The 22,336-nt window shown below is 28.3% G+C and overlaps 1 protein-coding gene across 2 annotated transcripts in view; it reads left to right on the forward strand.

The window, feature by feature from the left end:
- The first annotated feature begins 3,093 nt into the window (after positions 1-3,093).
- Positions 3,094-22,336, forward strand: part of LOC142331575 (uncharacterized) — a 70,576-nt gene continuing 51,333 nt past the window's right edge. Inside the window, exon 1 of one of the 2 annotated variants that reach the window (XM_075377577.1) lies at positions 3,094-4,030. In XM_075377577.1, coding sequence (XP_075233692.1) covers positions 3,866-4,030 — 165 coding nt within the window. In that variant the 5' untranslated portion in view covers positions 3,094-3,865. The remainder of the gene's footprint in view (positions 4,031-22,336) is intronic. The other variant, XM_075377576.1, reaches the window with a different exon arrangement.

The raw sequence follows: 22,336 nt of genomic DNA on the forward strand, positions 1-22,336 counted from the left end.
TTTCTGGACACCATTCGGGTTTTTTTAATGTAAAACCTTTGGAACGCTTCGTATAATAGACTAGTTCCAATAATTTTTAAGTTGCTGGTCTTTGTAGAAAATAATGAAGTGATCTCAAATTTATTTATCAAAGAAGTTAAAAAGTATTTACAAATGATCCAATCTTTAATCGGAACGAAGCATATTTGATTTTCACTTCTCAGTTAATTGATTAAACAATTAAAGAATACCGAAAACTTGTAATAGTCTTTTCAAAATAAGGTAAGACCTGTAATACGAATTCTATAAAGACCAACTTAAAAAGTAAAAGTCTTACTGACTAAGCGTATAATATCTCAAATAATTACATTCAAAAACTTAACAAGATTCGTTCATAATATCTCATCGATATTTGTTTGAAACTTTAAAAAAAAATACAGAAATAGTGGTTAAAGCCCGGTAAAAGGCAATGGCCGAGGAATTTATATCGGTTTGATAGATTCCACTATTAAATATCGGTTAACGGTAATTGTTTCTGTCGAACGGAACAAAGCATCTATTATATAATAGTTGACCATCAGTCCCAGCAAACCTTACTTTTAAAGTCCTTGACTTGACCGTGGTCCAGGGGTCTGGTACCTTAAAGCGAGCGCTTTTTGGCTAAGTAAACAAAATCCCTGCCCTGTCACAAAAAGCTTGGTTCTCCAGGTTAAGGGTTAGGCGTGGGATTATTAGTTCCACCCGCGGTTTTAAAAATCAACGGGAAACGCGGGGGTAAAAGAACGGTTGTAACGAAACCTATACGTAAGCCTCAGAAACACAGAATTAATTAAATGGGCGTATCTTTTGTGAGACGGAATGAGAGGAAAATGTTACAGTCGGATTGATTAATAGGTGAAGAAAAGAGCGTCCTAAAACTACATGGTTAGATAGCCGAATTCTTAGATGGGTTGAGAGAATGGAGGGAATGATTTTGATTGTAGAGAAGATTGTAGGAAGATCGACAAGGAAAGCGTGGCCTATGTACAAACACATAATAACACTGTTATTATTTTATATAAAAAGCATATATATTTATATACCAAGTTAGATCATTGTTATTAGATAAAGTTTGCGAATTTATCTCAGTAATTTTAGCTGGTCTAACAAGATGTAATTAAAAATATACAGTTCGGAGATCATAAATTTTCTTAATTATACTAAAATTTTCGAGAAGAAAAGATAGTAAAATTATAAAAGGGCAATCTATATTTTACGATATGCTTATATCAACCTTGTATTATGGTTTCATAACAAATTCTTTTTTCTGTAAAAATTTTTGATAGAAAGAAAAATGAAAAAAAAAAAAACTGTATTTAGAAAATAAACATATATAATTATTGTTTATGCCAGTCTCTATATTCCAAGGATAATAGTAGTTATTGCTAGGTCACAATCGGTTCATCTCCTTTCTGTTTTGTAGGCGGTTCAAAAAATTCTGTTCTATAGGCCTTAGTTTTTATCTCATACTCCATAAATGTGTTCGAGAGTATATTATGTTATACGTTATAAAACTATAACGTGTCCATAAAATTTTAGAACAGTAATAAATCATTTATAAACCGATAAAGGTACAAAATTGTAATTTTATAAGTGTTTATAAGAAATATTTTGACAGATGAGGTAAATTCCTTCTACGTATTAATTAATTAATTTTCTGTAAGCAACAAAAATAACTGTTAAAAATATAAACCCCAATCGAATAATAACCAAAATGATTTTAAATTTCTCACTTAATGAAGGAAAATATGAAAACTGGTGATTTTTTTTCTACCTCTATAAAAAATTAAATCCGGTCGTATAGCCGATTATAAAAATAATAATGACAGAAAACGTGCTACAATTTTTTTTTACTTTAAAAGTTTCACTAACTGTATTTCTTTTTAAATAATTTTAATATCAAAATTCCAAAATATAAAGTATGTAATATATATTGGTTAATTAATGAGAGATAAAATCGCTAGTACATTGTAAAGTTATCTAACTTTATTAATACTTCATGCAGATTGTTCTAAAATGTTTCCTCTAATGTTATGTTCCATTATATTCTCCACTGACATAAATCAACGACCTTTCAGTTATTAGATGTTTCAGTTTATCTATACTTTGAGGTTCGGTATTGGAAAATCTGATTTTGAGATAGAAATAACGTAGAAAATAATCGATTGGAGTGGATTCTGTGATCCAGGCCTGTCACTCTGAATTTATTCATTTTGGCAAGGAATCTATGTACAAATACCATGGATAACTCAGAATAGACCGCAGTAAAAGTACTGCTCTTTACCAATGAATTTTATATCTGTAATTTAGCATTATGAAGGGTCGAAGCAGAAATAGATTTAAAGTAATTCTTACATGAAGGTTAATTCTTTTTATTTTACTGAGCTTAAACCAAATAGTTTTAGCTGATTTTGAATAGTTAAAAATAAGTAAGAAGCAATTACTACATTAAAATACACTCAACCGAATTTTCTAATTAGCTCCGTGTCTAAAAGAAAATATATAAATAGTAATACAAGTACGTAAATAATAAATTCGTTAAAAATTAATACAAAAATGAATTATTGAGAACTATAGAAATTATTTATAAAATTCTTAACTGGCTAAAATGAATAGTCACTTTTTCTATTAAAAAAAAAAAAAATATCAAGTCTGTCAAACTAAATAACAGGATTATTTTCTTGCAATACAACTCAATACATGAGCCTACAGTAAAGGGTTTTAAAGTGTTATCGGCACATATGTTGGGGAAGTGACTGAAAGCCTATGTACTAGCATTTTGCATTATTTATTAATTATAAATGAAAATTACTGTCAGTTTCTATTATACCTCTTTCGTGGTATGATAATATACAAAAAAAACAGGTTTCATAAACTTGCTGAAGCGTATGTAATTGCCGAGTTTTATTCTAAATTATATATCGGTGTTCTGATGTAGACCTACTTCCTGTTGTATAGCAACTAATAATAGAATCGTTCGTGAATCATACATTACTATTATGTTATTGATGAATTGTTGTAAACACAACACGCAAGCTAAGAATTTCATTTCCTTATTTTTAATCTATTCTTATCATTGCGCTGTGAAGCATCATATGTCTTGAATAGCTAATTGAATAGCTGTTAGTGATTTATTTTTACTAATTGTTGTGTTGTTTTCATTTAAGGCTTTGTCATAAATTTAGTCATTTAAATTTTTAATATTTGAATACGGTTATTTTCTTTTAAAATACCCAAGTTAGGAGGAAAAGGTACAGTAGTTCGTAGTCAGGCGAGGGAAATTGTATTCAATGTTTAGAATTTCTTTCTACAAAACAATGCCGGAACCGGAATAGTGAGGTAAATCAAAGTGCAACATACAAGTGTGGTACAAGCGGCAAAAGTATCAAAACGAACGGTACAAAGAATTATGGCAGAAGAGAACTGAGAAGCCATTCGTTTCGCCGAGAAAACGTGTAAATCGCCCCAGTACTGTGTGCAATTTAGATTCGTTTGACACGGATGCTTACAGGCAGTTAATAAAAAAATTTTATACAACCGAAAAATGCGTTCCTACAGTGAAGAAATTTGTGCAAAAAGACCGCGAAAGTGAAATTAATTTCAAAGGGAGTGAAAGATCTTACAGGATAATACTACGTAAAATGCGATTTAGATGAAAAAACCAGAAAACAACCGGAAAATATTGATAGAACGGCACGACATTAAAATGCAAGAATGAAATTTCTACGATAAATTTTCGTGTTGTAAAAGGGGAAGTAGCTAAAAGAAATACAACTGTTAACATGTCGCACGTTCTTAAGTTAGCTGAAGAGGAATTTCATAAAGTGTCTGAAGCTGAGGTGGAACAATGTCTGAAAACATGTTTTCAACGTTGAAAAAATACATTGAAGTTGTACATTTATGTGATGTGCATATCGAAAATTTTGTGATAAATGTGAATTTAGAATCGGACACGAGCTTTTTAGAATTTACCGATGATAGCGACTCGGAATTTGCGAGCTACAGCAATAAAGTGAGTAGAAAACAAATTATTTAAAGTACTTTAAAATAAGTCTATTGTTTTGGGATATTAAACTAGTTTTAACTAAATAACATCGTATGCATTTTTGGTTATAAATATTATGTATATTAATCTGACAATGTTTTCATCGGCCTAGTACCTTGCCAAATGTTTGCGGAATGCTAATAATTTTTTTGCAGTCTTACCTGCCGATAGTTTCTACAATGCTTCCGCTGCCATTTTTAGTAAATTATTTAAAACACCTTCCAAATAAAAAAAAAAAAGAAGAAATTGAAAGCGTTTGTTTTACCGAAAAAATATTTCTATGCCCCGAATTTTTAAAAAACCACTGATTAAAAAAACAAAAAAAAAATTTTTGCATCCTGTTCATCGTGTACATTAATTCATTTAGAGGTACTTTTTCTTCCCCGCTTCTTTTTTCTGTTTAGCCTCCGGAACCACCATAAGGTATTACTTCAGAAGATGAATGAGGATGATATGTATGAATGTAAATGAAGTGTAGTCTTGTACAGCCTCAGTTCGACCATTTCTGAGATGTATGGTTAATTGAAACTTATATTTATAGTTCTATTTTGTAATATGTCGACATTAGAATATAAACAACATATATGTAACCTTTTACTTCAGGATTATTATCTGTTTTTTCTGTTTAGTCTCCGGAACTACCGTAAGGTATTACTTCAGAGGACTAATGAGGATAATATATGTATGAGTTTAAATCAAGTGGTCTTTTACAGTCTCAGGTCGAATATTAAGACAAATACGTGAATAAAATAAATATTAAAAATAAATCGGTGAAATGAAAATGTAACTTTAGCGCCAAACTCACTGAGCAAAATGTTGATAAAACATTCATTGTAATCTGACGAGAAACGAACAAAGATGACGGAGATGCTTATAAAAATAAAGAAGCTTTATAAAATGTGATACAATACGTCCAATAAAAAGCTGAAGATTTTCATAAATGTTGTAGAGATTTATGTGGATTATATATATATAATTTATAAAATTATTTAAATTAGTTAGTTTATTTATTAGACGTTTGTAAAAACTACGGATGCTCATTAGTTCAATCTTTTTTTTAAAATTTGGTGTTTATTAATGTTTGAAAATATAGATACAGTAATACTACTGTATAATAAAATATTTATTATATAAATATAATAATACATACTATAAACCTATAATATTTTCTATATATAAATCAAACTTTTTCCATAAAAATTCACTTTTTTTTAATTAATTCACGCCAAGAAGTATTGGTTTCATTTTAAAATTCTAAAATTACGATGGAAACAATATATTCGTAAATAAAACATAGAATATAGATTTTTGGTTTCTTATTTTATCTTTATATTTATATCTATCAGATTGCTGCAATATAAATATATATTTTTAATTTAGTAAGCTTAATTTTAAAAGTATAGTGTTGACACAATATTAAAAAAAAAAAATACCTCCGGTTACTGTTATTGCGACGAATGTACGATTAATATGTAATAACTCTCCTAATATGAAATATAAATCTACGAATTAGGAACTTATTCTTAAAATATATTATGATTAATGTTGCAAAATTTATAGGAAAACATAAAAGAAAGGATTAGAGGTTTTTAAAAATCGATGTTACAGGAGGTTGTTGAAAATTTACTTAGATAATTTTCTAATGAATCTTTTAAAAATTGAACGAAGTTGATCGGCTGTATATAATTCAGGTTTACTGATGAAATACTGAGGAATATAGTAAATAAATGTGTTGAAAATTAGAGCAGAAATAGGAACGTAGAATAGCATCAAACTGGTCACATTATTTATAAAGCGAGAACATTTAAACATATTTTTAAATCTAAAAACAATTTTATTAAGTTTTTTTTATTTTGTATTTTCTATTATAAGTTTTCAGTGTAAATAAATAATAAGTTTTGAAAAAGTTTAATTCTGATACGAATTTAAACAATTCAATTTTTACTTTCCCTTCTAAATAGAGGTATAGGGGAGCTACAGCTCTAGAAGAGAAATTATTGTAATCGGTTTTCACTGGAACTTGATGTTTTGATACCTAAGAAATTTAAATAACCAAAAAACGGGATGGAAAATTTCCGGATGTTAACGTTCGTATGTATGCGTGTGTGTTCGGTGCTGATCTCTAAACCACCTTATATCTCCAGAACTAAGAAATATTAGGTTTCGCCTAATTGAGGTTATGTTTTTCTTAAACACACTTATTAACGATTACAAAATAACAATATTTGCAAAAACAGATTTTTGCAAAACCGCATCCCCATTTTACAAAATGCTGTTGTAGTCATCTGTTATTTTGTGACGTCACAGGTGAGTGGTAGGATTAAATAAATGAATAGTATTTAAAACGTAAAAAAGTAACTCGGTTTGGCTGGGTTTCAAACTAGATCGCCCGGTTGACTCGGTACCTGGTGCGTTAAGCCTCACGGCTACACTACTCTGCTAACCGTAAATTTGTTTTTTGTAAGTTGCGAAATTACATTATTTTAATTAGCGCAAACACCGCTCCACCTTCACGAATTAAATACGATTTGCGCGCCAACTTTAGTTAGAATCACTGAATTAAATAAACGAAAAGATATTACATTAAATAAAATGATAAATATTTTAAATTAAGTTGTGTGTGTAAGCCGTGCATCAGAAACAATTCACAGTTGTAGGACTTTCACGCCACGTGACTACGTTTTGACAGCTTTTTATAATGATGATGGCAGACGAGTTTCAACGGGCAATTTACTGAAATCATCAGTGCTAATCTCGCTTAAATGATTTTAACATAAGCTCAGTAAACTATAAAATTAAAATGCAAAGATTATTAGTACGTGATGTCAAATATTCTATGAAACTGCTTACATTAGCAATTTCTTGCAATTGACAATTTTGAATAACTATCAATCAGTGCGCTTAAATTAATTTTTAATCGTACAACTACTAATAATCAACCTATATTTTTTAAGATGCACGTGAAAAATTTACGCACAACACAGATTTATTTCAAGCTCATAATGGAGGTACGTGTATACTTGAGCAAACATAATATTTAAAGGTTTAAACATCGTAATTTAAAAATATTTTCTTATCGTAATAATCATAAAGGCAAGAGTTCAATATGAAACACTGCACTTTATTCACCATGACAAACTACTTTTATAATAAAAAAAAAAAAAAAAAAAAAAAAAAACCATGACATATATCCGAACAAAATACATAATATTTACATAGAAAGATGTATTTGTATCTACAGCAGGCAAGTCAATAAAATAAATCTTTTTTTTTTATTTTACATTATTTATACATGAGAAAAACATGACAATTAAGAAAAAATTTATTCGCGTAACCTTACACGTGCATAAATATCGTAACCGCAAGTACAAAATAATGTAATAATAAAGATATCTATCTACAATTACATTATTATAAATGCAAATGATTTATCAGTTTAAAAAAAAAATCATATAACTAGAAAAGTACAAATGGAAACAATTTAAATCCAAGTATAAATGCTTAACGTGACTAAGCAACCCAACCATAAATTGTCCAGCAATTAAATTTAGGCATAAAAATTTCCAAAAACACTTAATATTTTGATTAATTATAAATATTATATTTTTATCTTTCTATTAAAATATTATTTTAAATACAATTCTAAAATATTTACAACAAAATAAAAATCAAACAACATATTCTATTTCATTTTACTCAATAAAGTATGTCTGACTTCTAAAATAAAATTTTAACATTTTAAAATACTGTCATTGAAATTTGCAAAGAATATATCAAAAATCCTTCTTTATAGGCTTATAAGGAGAATAAAATCAGTTTGATATATGTATATCATTTTTTTTTTTTTACCTTTATTATTATTATATATGATTAAGTAAATGGTCAGAAATTTTAAGGTATATCAATTCAGCTATTAAAAGGAAAAAAAAATTTAAAGCCGACAAATTTTTTTACGTAAAATCTCATTCCGAAGTTTCATTTTTCTTTTGGGGCCATAATGTAAAAAGCGTTAATTATTGGTAATTTTACACTAGACAAACATAACAGGAAATGATTCAACTGATGTCAATAGTTTTCTTAAATCAATTGCGGAAAACGTTTTTAATTTTACCCTGAATTATAAGATGTAGAATTTGTTGTTATTTTCTTCAAATAATTCAATTTCATAGTTTTCACCTATTAATTCTTCTGAGTTTTTTATTCGTAAACACAATCAACGTTATTCTTCAGATTCACATCGCGAAGACTTTAACTGCCTCAGAATTACCCTCATTAGGAAGATAAAAGGTAATCTTAAGAATTAGTATTAAAATTTGATATACCGAAAATGTTTAACAAATAGTAAAACAATAGCAATAAAAAAGAAAATCATTTTCCTTGTTTCCAACAAGTGAAAACTAATATTTTTTTTCAATACAACTATATAATTGATGAACTTTATGGTTTCAATTATCGTAACAGTTTTTTTCAAAAAATTAATAATCCAGCAATTGATCATTAAATTAATAATATTAACAAAATTTCGATTTCAGTTATTACGATCATTCCAAAAATAAAAACAAAACTTATAGGGTAAATAATTTTAGCTTCAACTTGTTTTATTTTTTAAATTTTTCCTTATGATTAAAACCTTAAATAATGTTTATTTATTTATGTTTTTCCTAATTTGTACGTTGGAATTTGTTCAACTAGTGAACTACAAACATCTCCCCAACCAAGAATGAGATAAGGATAGTATGTATGACATGAAATGAGGTGTAATCTTGTAAGGCTGAGGCCGACCATTTTTCCACCGGGATGATTAGTGGTGAACGCGTCTTCCCAAATCAGCTGATTTGGAACTCGAGAGTTCCAGCGTTCAAGTCCTAGTAAAGGCAGTTACTTTTATATAGATCTGAATATTAGATTGTGGATACCGGTGTTCATTGGTGGTTGGGTTTCAATTACCCACACACCTTAGGAATGGTCGAACTGAGACTGTACAAGACTACACTTCATTTACACTCATACGTATCAACCTCATTCATCCTCTGAAGTACTACCTGAACGGTAATTCCCGGAGGCTAAACAGGAAAAAGGTCGACCATTCCTACAATGTGTGATTAATATAACAACAACCAACAAAGTATACCGGTATCCGCTGTTCAGTATTCAAATCCATATAAAAGCAACTAACTTTATTAGGATTTGAACCTCAGAACTCTCGACTTCGAAAATCAGCTGTTAAACAACTGATTTGTGACGAGTTAATCACTAGACCGTTATTATTATGCCCATTATTCTATTATTTTGCTCGGTAGGCTAAATAATACTTTAATGATTTATTATCTTCTCATATTATTTTTAAAATATTTAATTAAGTACATAGCAGTAACCATTAATGAAATTTAAATGATTTTTATCCAGATGTATTCAGTCTTTTTGTGCAGTAAAAACAAATCTCAAAACATTAAGACTTCGTTAATTATATATAAATTACTAATTGCACATAATACTTATTTATGGTTTACTTTAAACCTTTCTTCAGCCTTTTAAATTTGAGTTTTCAGATTGATCTGGCTTAATATAAATATATATATATATATATATATATAAATGTGTGTGTATGTTAAAAAAGTAAGAAACCTTTAAATAACTTCTATACCATTTAAGGAGAGAAAAATAAAATTTAGTAAGTATTCCAATCTCGAAATTATCTATTTTTAAATATGATATACCTCAAATTTCCAGGGGCTTTCATGGAATGCAACTCAAAAATTTTGTGATTCATCATTATAAGGAAATTGAAAATACAAAAAAAAAAAATTAAACGCGGGATACGTCAACCTTAAACTAAATAGCAGCCATTTAATTTTTTATTTTTTTTCAATCAGTTTAAAAAATGTTCTACAATATCTCTTAAATAACTGATCACCAATGAAAAAAAAAATGAGCAAATACTCGTATCTGCAAACATTCAAATTTTCGTAAAGAGTTAACAAAACCCTCAAGCCCCTACAGTGAGCAACTAAAAATTATAAAAATGAAAATGTAATTTTAATGAAATTAAAAAAAAGCAAAATTATGATATACAAAACTTCGTCTTACGAAAAACCCTAACCAAATTGATGGCCATTTAATATTTTTTTCGGCTTGTTTCAAACTCGGCCTGCAGTACACCCAAATTAGTGGTCTCATACCGAAAAATAGATAGTTTTGTGGTAGGAACATTTTGTAAATTCTTTTTTTCTATATTTAATAGCTGAAAATATATTTAATTTGTTAACGCGATTTATGTTCAAAAAGTTGATTCTTACCATTATTTGCTTAATATCACATTAAATTAGTATTTATATTACAAACTTGACAGCAATATTACATTATTATTTATTTTTTTATTATCGCTTACTTAACTATAAATGAAATTTACGGATAAATTTTAGATCGTGCTGGCATGGATCAGTGGTTTTCAAGGTATACATATATTCCTTATGACCCTTTTTATAAGGTCGCTTACATCTTCATTGAATTGTCATGTAAATAAATACACACGTGTTCACAATCGCAAACACACACACACACACAGAGTTCAAGTTTTAAACTAAGTAGTTTATAAAATATACATTTTCAGACAAACATTTTCTTTCGTGAATCAAAAACAAATGTTTTTCACTAACAAAACGTTATTAGTAATCGGGGAAAGTAACTTTTAGTCCAGGTGATACATTCTAATAACAAATTATAATTCAATAAATAATAATATATTTAAAAGATGAATACAATTCACAATATTAAAGTAACATCTGTTGGAAAACAATTATTTACTTATCGAGTTATATTGCGACAATTTACCGAATTCTAATCTCAATTTTACTTTATCAAAGATTCCCTTATCATTTAATCTTTTTCTGTATATTGTGTCACCCACAATTTCTAACTGTCTTATTTTTGACGAAATCTTTCCTTTCTTCACTGTGGGTTCCACTCCAAAATGTTTTGAGGCAGTTGACCATCATACATTCTACTCATGTCCTCTTATCATAGAAGTGGTTCTATTTCAGATGTACTCTAACGATGGGCTCTATTACAGTTTCTTTCCTAATCCCTTAGAGTCTTGAATGATCCATCATAATCTTCTGAAACATCTCTTCCAAAACACCACATCCGTCGCTGCAATTCTTTGTTTCTTGTTTTTGTTGCAAAACTCCGCACCGTACGCAACATCATCCTCTTTGAATGAAGCCTATTTTTTCATTTTTTAAGATATGCAGGAATTTCAGAGAATAAAATGCAGTTGCAAATAATACATTTTTAAATTTTCCCACCTTGAATCTATTTAAAATATAAATCTCATCTCTTGCGTTTGATGTTAACGTAATCCCAAAATACTCAAATCAATTTACACATTAATCATTTCCTTTCCCGCTTTCAGGTCCTTCCTTTGTTCACCTAATACCAAAACCTTTACGTTATCAGTATTTATTTCTAAAGCCCACTTTTTGTATATTTTTCTTTCAGCTTCTTAAAAATATAGTTAAGTCATCCTTATCTTCCGGTTAAACTAATTGATCAGCAGCGAATAAAAAACTACAACTCTCCTATCAACCAAATCAATAGCAACAGTTGTCTTACATTTCCGTCTCCAGTCATTTAAAACTCTGTTTATATAAAACTTAAAAATAATCGGGGACATGCAAGACTCCTGTTTCAGACCTATATTTTTTAGCCTTTTTACTAAACTACTTTTACTATGTTCGAAAAAAATGAAAATATTTATAAAATAATGCAAATGATATAACCAATAAAACTATTATAAATATATCTTTAATAAATTCATTTTAAAATTAAATGATAATAGTATTATACAATGTACCGTGAAATTAAAAATTAGGGGATAAGGTTAAAAAATAATTAATTATAAATAATCTAATAAAAAATTGTATATCGAAGAAAATGTTAAATATCCATTAGGCTATACAGTGATATAACACGGAATAAGAAATATGCATAACTAAATAACTAATGTAACATATAACATGAAAATTAAATTAAAATTTTAACACACATACACACACGCGCGCGCGCGCCCGCGCAAACAATGGATTAACGAGTTAGATGGTGACTACTATTAAACAGTTTTTAATACTAAAATTACTCAGCAGCTCGAACCCGCAAAAGGTACAGACAGGATGAAGAAGAAAGGAAGGCCATATAAATGTTATAATACTGTGAAATTAAAAAACTGTTTTTTTCAATCAGACGCGCGAGTCGTTAAAAAGGGACCTGTAACTTTCAAATTATATTTTATCGGTTACGTTAGTGTTTATTACTTTAAAAGATAAGGTCATCATAATAGTACCGATATTTAACACACAAGTGCGCCCGTGCCCACGCGCGCACACACATATTTTTATATTGCTACAGCCGACAACTGACTATTTCTATACATCATGTACACTTCATCTAAAATGCCACTAATCATGTTACACCATTTTATATTACAACAGGCCTTGTTATTAGCACACACTTTATATATATGTAATAAATTATCGTTACATATGACCTTAAATTGTAATTATTTTATAAAATTATTACTATAATTATAATAATATATTCTCTGTCATTTCGTCCCTACCACGCTAAAGTAACGAATGTGAAAATTTCTACTCTTCAAGACAGCAAAAAAAAAAACTGTTTCAATGTTAAATTTTAAATAGGCCCATCATTTTTATTCACTTTATTGAAGACTTGTCTGATTCCTTACCTCATTTTTTGTCGGTCTTTAATCGGACATTAATATTGTTGTAAAAGTAAATTAAAATAAAATTCAATAATCTGCATTAATGCGACAACTTTAATCTGTTAATAAATTGAAAAGTATAAACTATCGAATGTACCATATTCGTTAATTTACTTCGTAAACAATTTTTTTCTGCATTTTGGGAGCTAAGATTATTCTGTTTAGTGAGGAGTATTGATAAAGGATTGCGGGAATCATAAAATAATTTGAATTTATTCTTCGCATTGATAAGTTTATTAAGATATTTGAAAAAATATGAAAATTTAAATAAAAGTAAAAACATTAAAGCAGAATAAAATTATAAGAAGTAAATTGACATACTAAAATATCCAAAAATTATAAAAATTTGTCAGAAAAAATAAAATTGTAAAAAATTACAGTTACACAATTTTACTTTAAAAAATATGTTACCGTATAAAGGTAACTACTCATCCGTTTGTGATAATAAAGTTTTAAGTGCAACATAATATTTTCCATTTTTCCTTTTTTAATATAGTTTATGTAAGTACTGGTAAATTTATTAAAAAAATAAAATAAAAATTAAGGTAATAAAAAATTAAAAATCTATATAAAAAATTAACATGAATAAAACTGACACTTGAAATATTTATTTTTAAAAACCATTGTTTTTCTTCTTCTGTTTTTATCTTCTTCTTCTTTCTCGGCTTTATCTGGTTCCGGTAACCTGTTTTTTTTATCTTCTGACAATTGGAAGTTTTTGTAAAACACGTGGTACGACTTGGAAATTAAATATTGTTTGCATAGGTGCAACAAATCTTTTTTTTTTGCAACAAAAATAGTAAGTTTATTTTTATGTGCAACAACAGGTTTGATTACTTGTTTTTGTCGTCTTTTAGATTTCAAAATTAGTATTTTAAATTCGGCTTAATCATCTTGTTTTTACAAATTTTTTATTCTGAACTGATTTCCGGTATTGAAACCAAACACAATCGTTAAAATCAAATCGAGCATCAGATTGAGAATTTGCTTCATCCTCTGTTTTCTTGGAAGTTATTTTTTTTACCCTTCTTCACATTTTTTTGTCGATCGATTATTCTGAAATTTGTAGGATTAAAATTTAAGAAATCATCATGTAATAATTTGGTAACAGCAAACGGACAAAGCTTTGTTCAAGCCGATCTCATTATATGTACCCGATCTTCTTGAATATAAACTGATACATGCTTCGCTCTTAATTCTATTTTAAAGTGGGTCAAGTCGCACTCCATTTGACAGTGTTCGGGTTCAAAATAAACATGATTTATAATTTGCAGTTTTTTTTTGTTTTGGCTGTTTACAGAATGTAGTAACATGCACCTGCACAATCCACTAAAATTGTAATTCTTATGTTGACCACTACAACTGTCGGACATCATTATGACACGGACAATATCAGGTTTCGACATTGTATATTTGAAAACGCATGAAGGAATTTCATTACTGCCTTGATTCCCTTCAATTTCATCCCACGTGTAACAGTGGACGTCCGCGTTTCCTAAATTTTAAATAGTTAAATTATAGACTACCAGCTTTCGAACAAACAAGAATGGCACAGCAGCACCTTTTGGTGTATATAAGACAGCCTCAAGCTCAAAACTGAATGCCAGAACATCACTCACTATTTTTTTCTGCTGCCGCTGTATTGTATTCATCTCTTCGATTTCTGGCAGCTTCTTTTCTATTTATATGATTCTCGTAGATTTTTTGTTCATTTTTTCAGACTCGCTGCTCTCATTGAATTTTAAACATATTTGGCATAAGTGTTTTTTTAGTTTATGCAAGTGAAATTTTAGTTTGTAAGTTCTGAAGCATTATGGTAATTTTCAAATGACAAACCCTTTCTCCTTTTTTCCTTACATTTTTCTGCATTCATATTATACATCAGTCTTATGTTAAGCCATTCATCTAAATAGATAAATTCACTTTTAGCTGAAAATAATGAGATTCTAGGGGTGGAAAAGAAAGACTGTATTCTATAATTAAATTTATATTATATATATTATGTTAAATCGCAGAGTAACAGTAACATCTCACCGACACGTAAACATGTTGAATGAATTTCTGCGACCGAAACCGAATGACTTTCAAGGACATGAAATTTGTTTTCAACAGGATGGTGCCACCGGCAATACGGCGAGAATCGCAATGGATGTTCTGCGAGTAACCTTTCCTGGACGTTTGATTTCCCGATTTGGCGACATTCCTTGGCCAGCGCGTTCACCCGATCTGGCTGTTTGTGATTGTTTTCTGTGGGAGTTAACATAAAGTCTTCAGTAGTCGACCACAGTCAATTGCAGAACTCAAGGAGGCCATTCAACGACAAATTGAAGCGGTTCCACAAGTGATGATTGAGCGAGTAATGTCAAATTTTAGAATGAGGTTAAGTGAGTGTGTGAGGAGTAATGGAAAACATTTGGACGACATAATATTCAAATAAAAAAATCGATGTAAGTAATTCACTATAAATTGCAAAAATTGATCTTAATTTGATATATTAAATGTTTTAATAATACGAAACACAGTTTAATTATTATCCCTCAAAAATCGTTTGGTTTATATGCCGGACCCTGTAAGTACAATGTTATTGATTTCATAAAATAATTTTTACTAAATTTCAAGAATTTAAAATAGAATGAATAACTTCTAAGATTAAATCATTGATAAATAATATTATGTTAAATTAATAGATTTATTCCTTAATAATGTAAAAGAGAAAACATTTTAAGTAAGCAAAAATAAACAATAACGTTTACTGCCACCTTCAGATTCGTACTTAAATACATAAAAAATAATAATAAATTTTGATTTGAATTACTCGGTAGGTTTATTTACTGTTAACATATATACATAGTTTTCTTTTTGAGTAAAAAAGCCAAACTGTACCGATAAATAATGATAATAATTTAACATTTAATAAAAAATTCATTCTCATATTTCAGTCATAATGAAAAAAAGAAGATTTTATCTTACTTTTACTTGTATTCAAATGACAAATTCAATTAAAATTTATATACTTATAAATATAGAGAAAACCAACTTAAAAATTGTGCTATAGATCAGAAATAAAATTAGAAATTTTCGATTGTAAAAAAAAAGATAAATAATAAAACAAACTGCTATATCATGTAGAAATAAGAATGGGGAATATGAGACTACGTCGTTTAAATTATTTGTAACTTTAGCCAAGAAATTTATTATTTTAATTTTCTATTATTTATTTATTTATGTTACACCCAAACAGAAGTGTCATATACATTAAAATTTTACTATTTCCAGTTGAACGAACGATGATCCTTTCACTACATTAACTGATCGTTTAATCTTGTTGTTTTTATACTTATATATATTTTAAATTAATGTCTTGTTATTTATTATACATATGTGAAGATGTATTCTTTCTACATAAATAGAGAAAGCTATAAGTATTTATTTTATCAACTAACTAAATTTTATATAATCTATATATAAAAATTTAAATAAAACTAACAACATTTTTAATATATTAGAATCTTCTATTCGTAATACTTGTCTCAAGAAAAAAAAAATTAAGTATAAAAATAGACATTTTTTTTTGTAAAATTTATTCGTGACATTTAACAATAATAAAAAAAACATCCTTAAATAAATATTTTTATTTTTCTTAATGTATACGTTGCAATCTGTTTAACTAGTGAACAATAGGTAACCCAACCTACAGCCCAGTCAGATGAGGATGATATGTATGACATGTAAATGAGGTATAGTTTTGTACAGACGCAGGCAGACCATACCTTAGACGTGTAGTTAATTTAAACACAACCGTCAAAGTATACCGGTATTCACTGTCTAGTATTCATATCCGCATAAGAGCAACTAGCTTTTGCTAGGATTTGAACTTGAGAACCATCGACTACGAAAATCAGCTGTTAAACAGGTGATTTGCGACTACCAGTTAACTACTAGACTAAAGATCGGATTTATATAAATATGAAATTAAATATTTAGAAATCCAAAATATATTTGACATCATAAAACATTTCTGCACATATTTCTCCACTACCATTATTAAACCATTACCATTGTTTGTGACATTTAACCTGATTTCCTCTCGCATAAATTCTTACACCATTTATTAAGAAAGATAAAAATCGCATATAAGACGTCTATTTGTTACAAATCACTTGGTGGAAAAAACTTAAGTTTTATACCATATTAAATCCTATTATTTTTCATGTTATTCTTGAAAGTTTGATTTCTTTAAATAAAATTAACAGAAGTTAAGAAAATTATACAGAATTATTTCTCCATGTTTATGCCTGTTTTCTTGCAGCGCAATTGTTACTTTTACATGGATTTGAATACTAGATCGTGGATACCGATATTCTTTGGTGGTTGGGTTGACTACACTCATACATATCATATTCATTCATCCTCTGAAGTATTATCTGAACGGTAATTACCGGAGGCTAAACAGGAAAATAAAGGAAGAAATAAAAAAATTTTTTTTTTTTACCTTTATGTTCAAGTAAATTTAACAAGAGTTTATTTTTCATTAAAATATTTGTATCCCTATGGCGGTCGCATTCTGGCAACCGTTTAACAAAAGCTCTTACTAATGATATAAGAAAATATCTTTTCAACTAATTATTTTTACTTGTAATGTTAGAAAAGATTTCAGGTTTGTTTGGTGAACAACGCTTTGTACTCGTCTGTATAATTGTTTTGCTATAATGCAACTGTACTGTTTTTTAACAGGAGATTGCAAGTAAATTTAATCAGATTTGTAGTAAATGAAAGTTACAGGATCAACGCTGTTTCCCATTCCGTAATAATTTATATCATGAAAGAATATAATTACCTTAACTATACTTGTTAAAAGACATAACTCGTTATAAAAAAACAACAATATCTATCTTTAATGACGGGCGAAATAGAATTTTCTTTTTTTAAAATAACAGAGTTTAAAGAAAACGGCAGATTCAAATCGGTAAATAATCATAATTCTTCAAAAATTGGGTAGTTCTGCTACTCCATGGATAAGAAAGAGGAATTTCCCCACTATTTATCTGGAAGGAAAGAATTTGATGTGGACACAACATGACTTCCTTGTACGCCTATTAAATTATATATATATATACATTTTTTAAAATGAGAAGTACATAAAATTTTATTTCATTAATAAATTCTGATATTTTTCATATTTTTTTATGTTTTATTTTTTGTTAATGAATTATTATTTATTGTAATTTTTTTACAATCATTTACAGGTTAATAATAATTATTAATAAATCAATATATTTAATTAAAAAAAAAAAGAAGAGGATGAAGTCGCATTCAAACCGATGTACCTTCACCTTGTAAGATCAAAATATTTCATTAATTAAAATTTTATTTGGCTAATACTTTGAAACCAATGAAAATAAGTACCACTTATATTATTTAAAAGCTCTCAATGAGGGCTTATTACTGCAATTAAAAGAAAATCTAAAATCCAAGTTGTTTTGGATTTTGGATTTTTTTTTGATACGTTTGGTGCAGTCGATTGAATCAAAAGGGGATGTGCACAACTAGATGTTACAACAGTCCTAAATCCAAAATTTCAACGTCCTGCTTCTAATCATATTTGAGTTATGTAAGATACGTACGTACGTACAGACGTCACGCCGAAACTAGTCAAAATAGATTCAGGGATGATCAAAATGGATGTTTATATTGAATTCTGAAAACCGACATTTTTCGCGATCATAATACTTACTTTACTTCGAACAAGGAACTAAAAAGGGAAACTATAGTGAAAATTTCCTCAAGACAGCACCGCAAAATACACAAGAATTTCTTTTAATTAGAATGAAATTAAATTTAGTTACATGTAATGATAAATATTTAAAAAATAAGGTTAAAACACTAAATAAATAGAGTAGGTACAAACAGAAACTTTAGAACGGGCATTAATAGAAATTATATAAGCTCTTGTGATTTGTAACTAAACATATACCTAAAGATATGTCATAGACAGAAGTCTACATATACATACAACATCTATATATCTACACATTATATATATATATATATATATATGCATCAGATATACAAAACATATAACTAGACATACGAAAAACACGCACGTGACTTGTACCAATTGCACCTATATACATAGGTGCAATAAATTAAGTTTTTTTTGTTAATTTTTAATGATTATTATTTCAAAATTTATCGACAGAAGAGTATTATTTTTGAAAAAGAATTATTTAAATTAAATTTATGGAATTTTTTTTTTAGGTGGGTCAGTAATTTATTTAAAAAAGTAACAAGAAACATAATAATCCTTGTTTTTTTAAAGATGAAGAATTGTGTTTAATTAACAAGAAAATAACTCTGATATCTGAGTTGATAAAAGTAAATTTATTGTTATTATTTTTAAGGAAAAATGACTTTTTTTTGCAAATATAGCATATTCATGAATTTAAATCTAAGAATAAGATAATTAGATATAAATAAGATACGTTATTCAAACTAGTGCCAAAGCTCAGTTCTATGATCTGTAAGAAGCGTTTAAAAAAATACTTTTGCTAAGAAACAATAAATGTTTAAATAACAAAAAATCATGAATTTTTTTGATTATGCTTACTTTAAAATTATACAAAAAGTAAGTAGGAAATATGACTATCAAATCACAGAATAAATATTTGTGAGCAATATGAAAAAAATTATAGCTTATCTATCACGGTTCAAATGATATATTCTTCCTAGCAATACACTACATGAAAAAACAAAATTTGTAGAAAACGTTGTTTGACGATTGTACTAAACTTCCACTCACCAAATTGACTAAAACTCCCCTATTCCATATGTGAGGCCCTAATCTTCTTTTTTCTTTTCTTCTTTGATAATTTTATGATGCCTTATCCTTTTTCTACTTTTTTGAAATTCTTCAATCAGATTCAACATTTTATGCTTTCGTCGTTTGTCTTTCCTCCGACGTAAAACATTAGTTATTAGGAGATATACCAACCCTCTACATAGAATTTAAAACACTACTGTACCCAAAATTAAACTCTTCAACTCCTTGATCTACAGCCATTTCAATTAGTTTTAAAAGAACTCCACTTTTTTTGCAACGTCTCCAAATACAATTATTTAGGCTTTCGTTTGCATTCTGTGTTTGTCCTGTGAGACTATGTTTTACTACCTCATTGACACAAAATATTTTAATACTAACATATCGAGAGGGTGTCCTACACGGTTTAGGTGTAGTCCAGGTATATTTTTAAGTACTATTGCACTGTTATAGAAGCACCAACTATCTTTGATGGACACTTAGCGTGAAGTGGTCCATCAGTAGCTGCTCAGTGGTGAAGGGTAACTAAAATTGATCTTTTCATAGAGTCAGTATCTTTGTTTACATTACTAAAATTGCTTTTTTATAGTATTCAGTTAATTTATTGACAGTACTCATTTTCAGACTACCAGGTGTCTTACCGACTAGAATAATAACTTTTTTTTACAAGTTTCAACAAGTTTGCACAAATCATATACCAAGTCTCTTAGATATATGATTGATGCATTCTCATTCAATGTTGGATGACTCCCATAAAAGTTTAATTCCTGTAAATGTAGGAACACCTTTGAATCACCATCACCCAAAATTGAGGTATATAAATTTATAACTAATAGATCTCTTCCAAATAATTTCTGCAGTTTTGTCTCCATTATGGGGAGGATCCATCATAATTTAAAGAGCAGTTTACTGCATGGTTATTATACAAATTTTTAAATTGTGCTGAATGATAACATTTTTCTTTTTTTTTAATGCACAGCTCCGACAAAATTTTGATAAAATAGTGTAATTTATTACTAATCCTGAATCTACATGGATTACAGTCCCTACACCATAATTTGAGGTGAAACCTCTGTTATGCCGATTCCATCAAAACATATCCAATATGGTGTTGGATTCCTAAATCCAACACCATATCATCTGTTACTGATGGTTGAATAGCTTTATAAAATTCCGTTTCTTTTACTAGCATGCACCAAACTGTGAATCCCAGAAACTTAGACACCTCTGTGAACATTTTTAGTGTGGTCATGAAACGATTATTTACTTATCGAAGTGATGTTCATGACTATGGAAAATGTTTCAACAGCACTATATGTCTTGTTCTTATGCAAAAATGCTATTGCAAATCATGTATTTACATCATAAGATTTACTCAGGTAATTTTGGAGAACTAATTTCATTTGTTATATCTTCAGGTGGTGCAATGTTCAGATTCATGTGTTTTCTTCATACTCTTGTAAATGTAAACATATCCTGTCATTTTCTTAATACTTATTTTTTTTTTAATAGTGAACCAGCTAAAGTTAATTATTATTAACATATGACTACTTTCCTTTATGGTGTGATCTAAGCAAAATTAAGATGTATACTTGTGCTAGCTAGAACCTTTAATATTTTATGTCTTAATTTAATATAATGTCTAACTAATTTAATGTAATTTAAAATAGAAATAAAGGAATTGTAAATTATTCATTGCTTACTTATCCGGCAGTTACTTAGTGTATGCTATTACCACAACCAATGTATTACATCGTGGCTGAAATTGCTGTACATTAATTTGTCCTCCAGGTGGGATACTTATAAAATATGGATAGACCGAATAATTAAATAATTGTGTGAAATATCAGTTAGATGTGAAGTTCTAAATATATATAAATATACTACAGCTTAGAAATTAAATTTTTATTGGTGATCATCAACAATAATAATTAAATCTATATAATATTATTTGTGTAATTTAGTTTTACTTTGTTTTTTTATTGGCCATATTAATTACTGTAATCATTATGTATAAAGAACAATTATTAAGACAAAGAAACTCAATTAAAGCCTCTATTACAAGAATTGGAACATTCGCAGACAAATTTGACGCGTAACAAGGTGACAGCCACGCCTTACAATAAAATTACAAAATCTGCTTGAATAGCACTGCAAATATGATTCCATTCAGTCACAATTAAAAATGAATGTTGATAATGATAGTTTGGCTTTAGATCAAGAACAAGTCAAAGAAAATTTATGCAACATAGAATATAAGTTGCAACATTTATTAGACAGTCAACATAGAGTAAGTAATCAAGAACATTCTGTAGACACAACTATTAAACAATTACAATTGCAACCTATCAATTTACCATTGTTTAAAGGTGACATTCTTGAATGGACTCACAATTTTAATATATTTATTGACTTATTCCACACTTGAAAAGATTTAAGAAATATTCAAAAAATTACATTATTTACATTCATCGCTAAGAGATGAAACCTCAGCCATTGTTAAAAATCTTCCAATAACAAATTAAAATTATAGAATCGCATTAGATTTATTGATAAAATGATTTGATAATAAATTCATGATTTTAGTGCAGATTATATTTTTAAAATAAATTGTTCAAAAAGAAAATCATTAGATTTTCTATCTAAATTCATTAATGACATTTCTTCATTTGTTAAC

Source organism: Lycorma delicatula, chromosome 10, assembly GCF_047948215.1.
Source record: "Lycorma delicatula isolate Av1 chromosome 10, ASM4794821v1, whole genome shotgun sequence".
Classification (NCBI taxonomy): domain Eukaryota; kingdom Metazoa; phylum Arthropoda; class Insecta; order Hemiptera; family Fulgoridae; genus Lycorma; species Lycorma delicatula.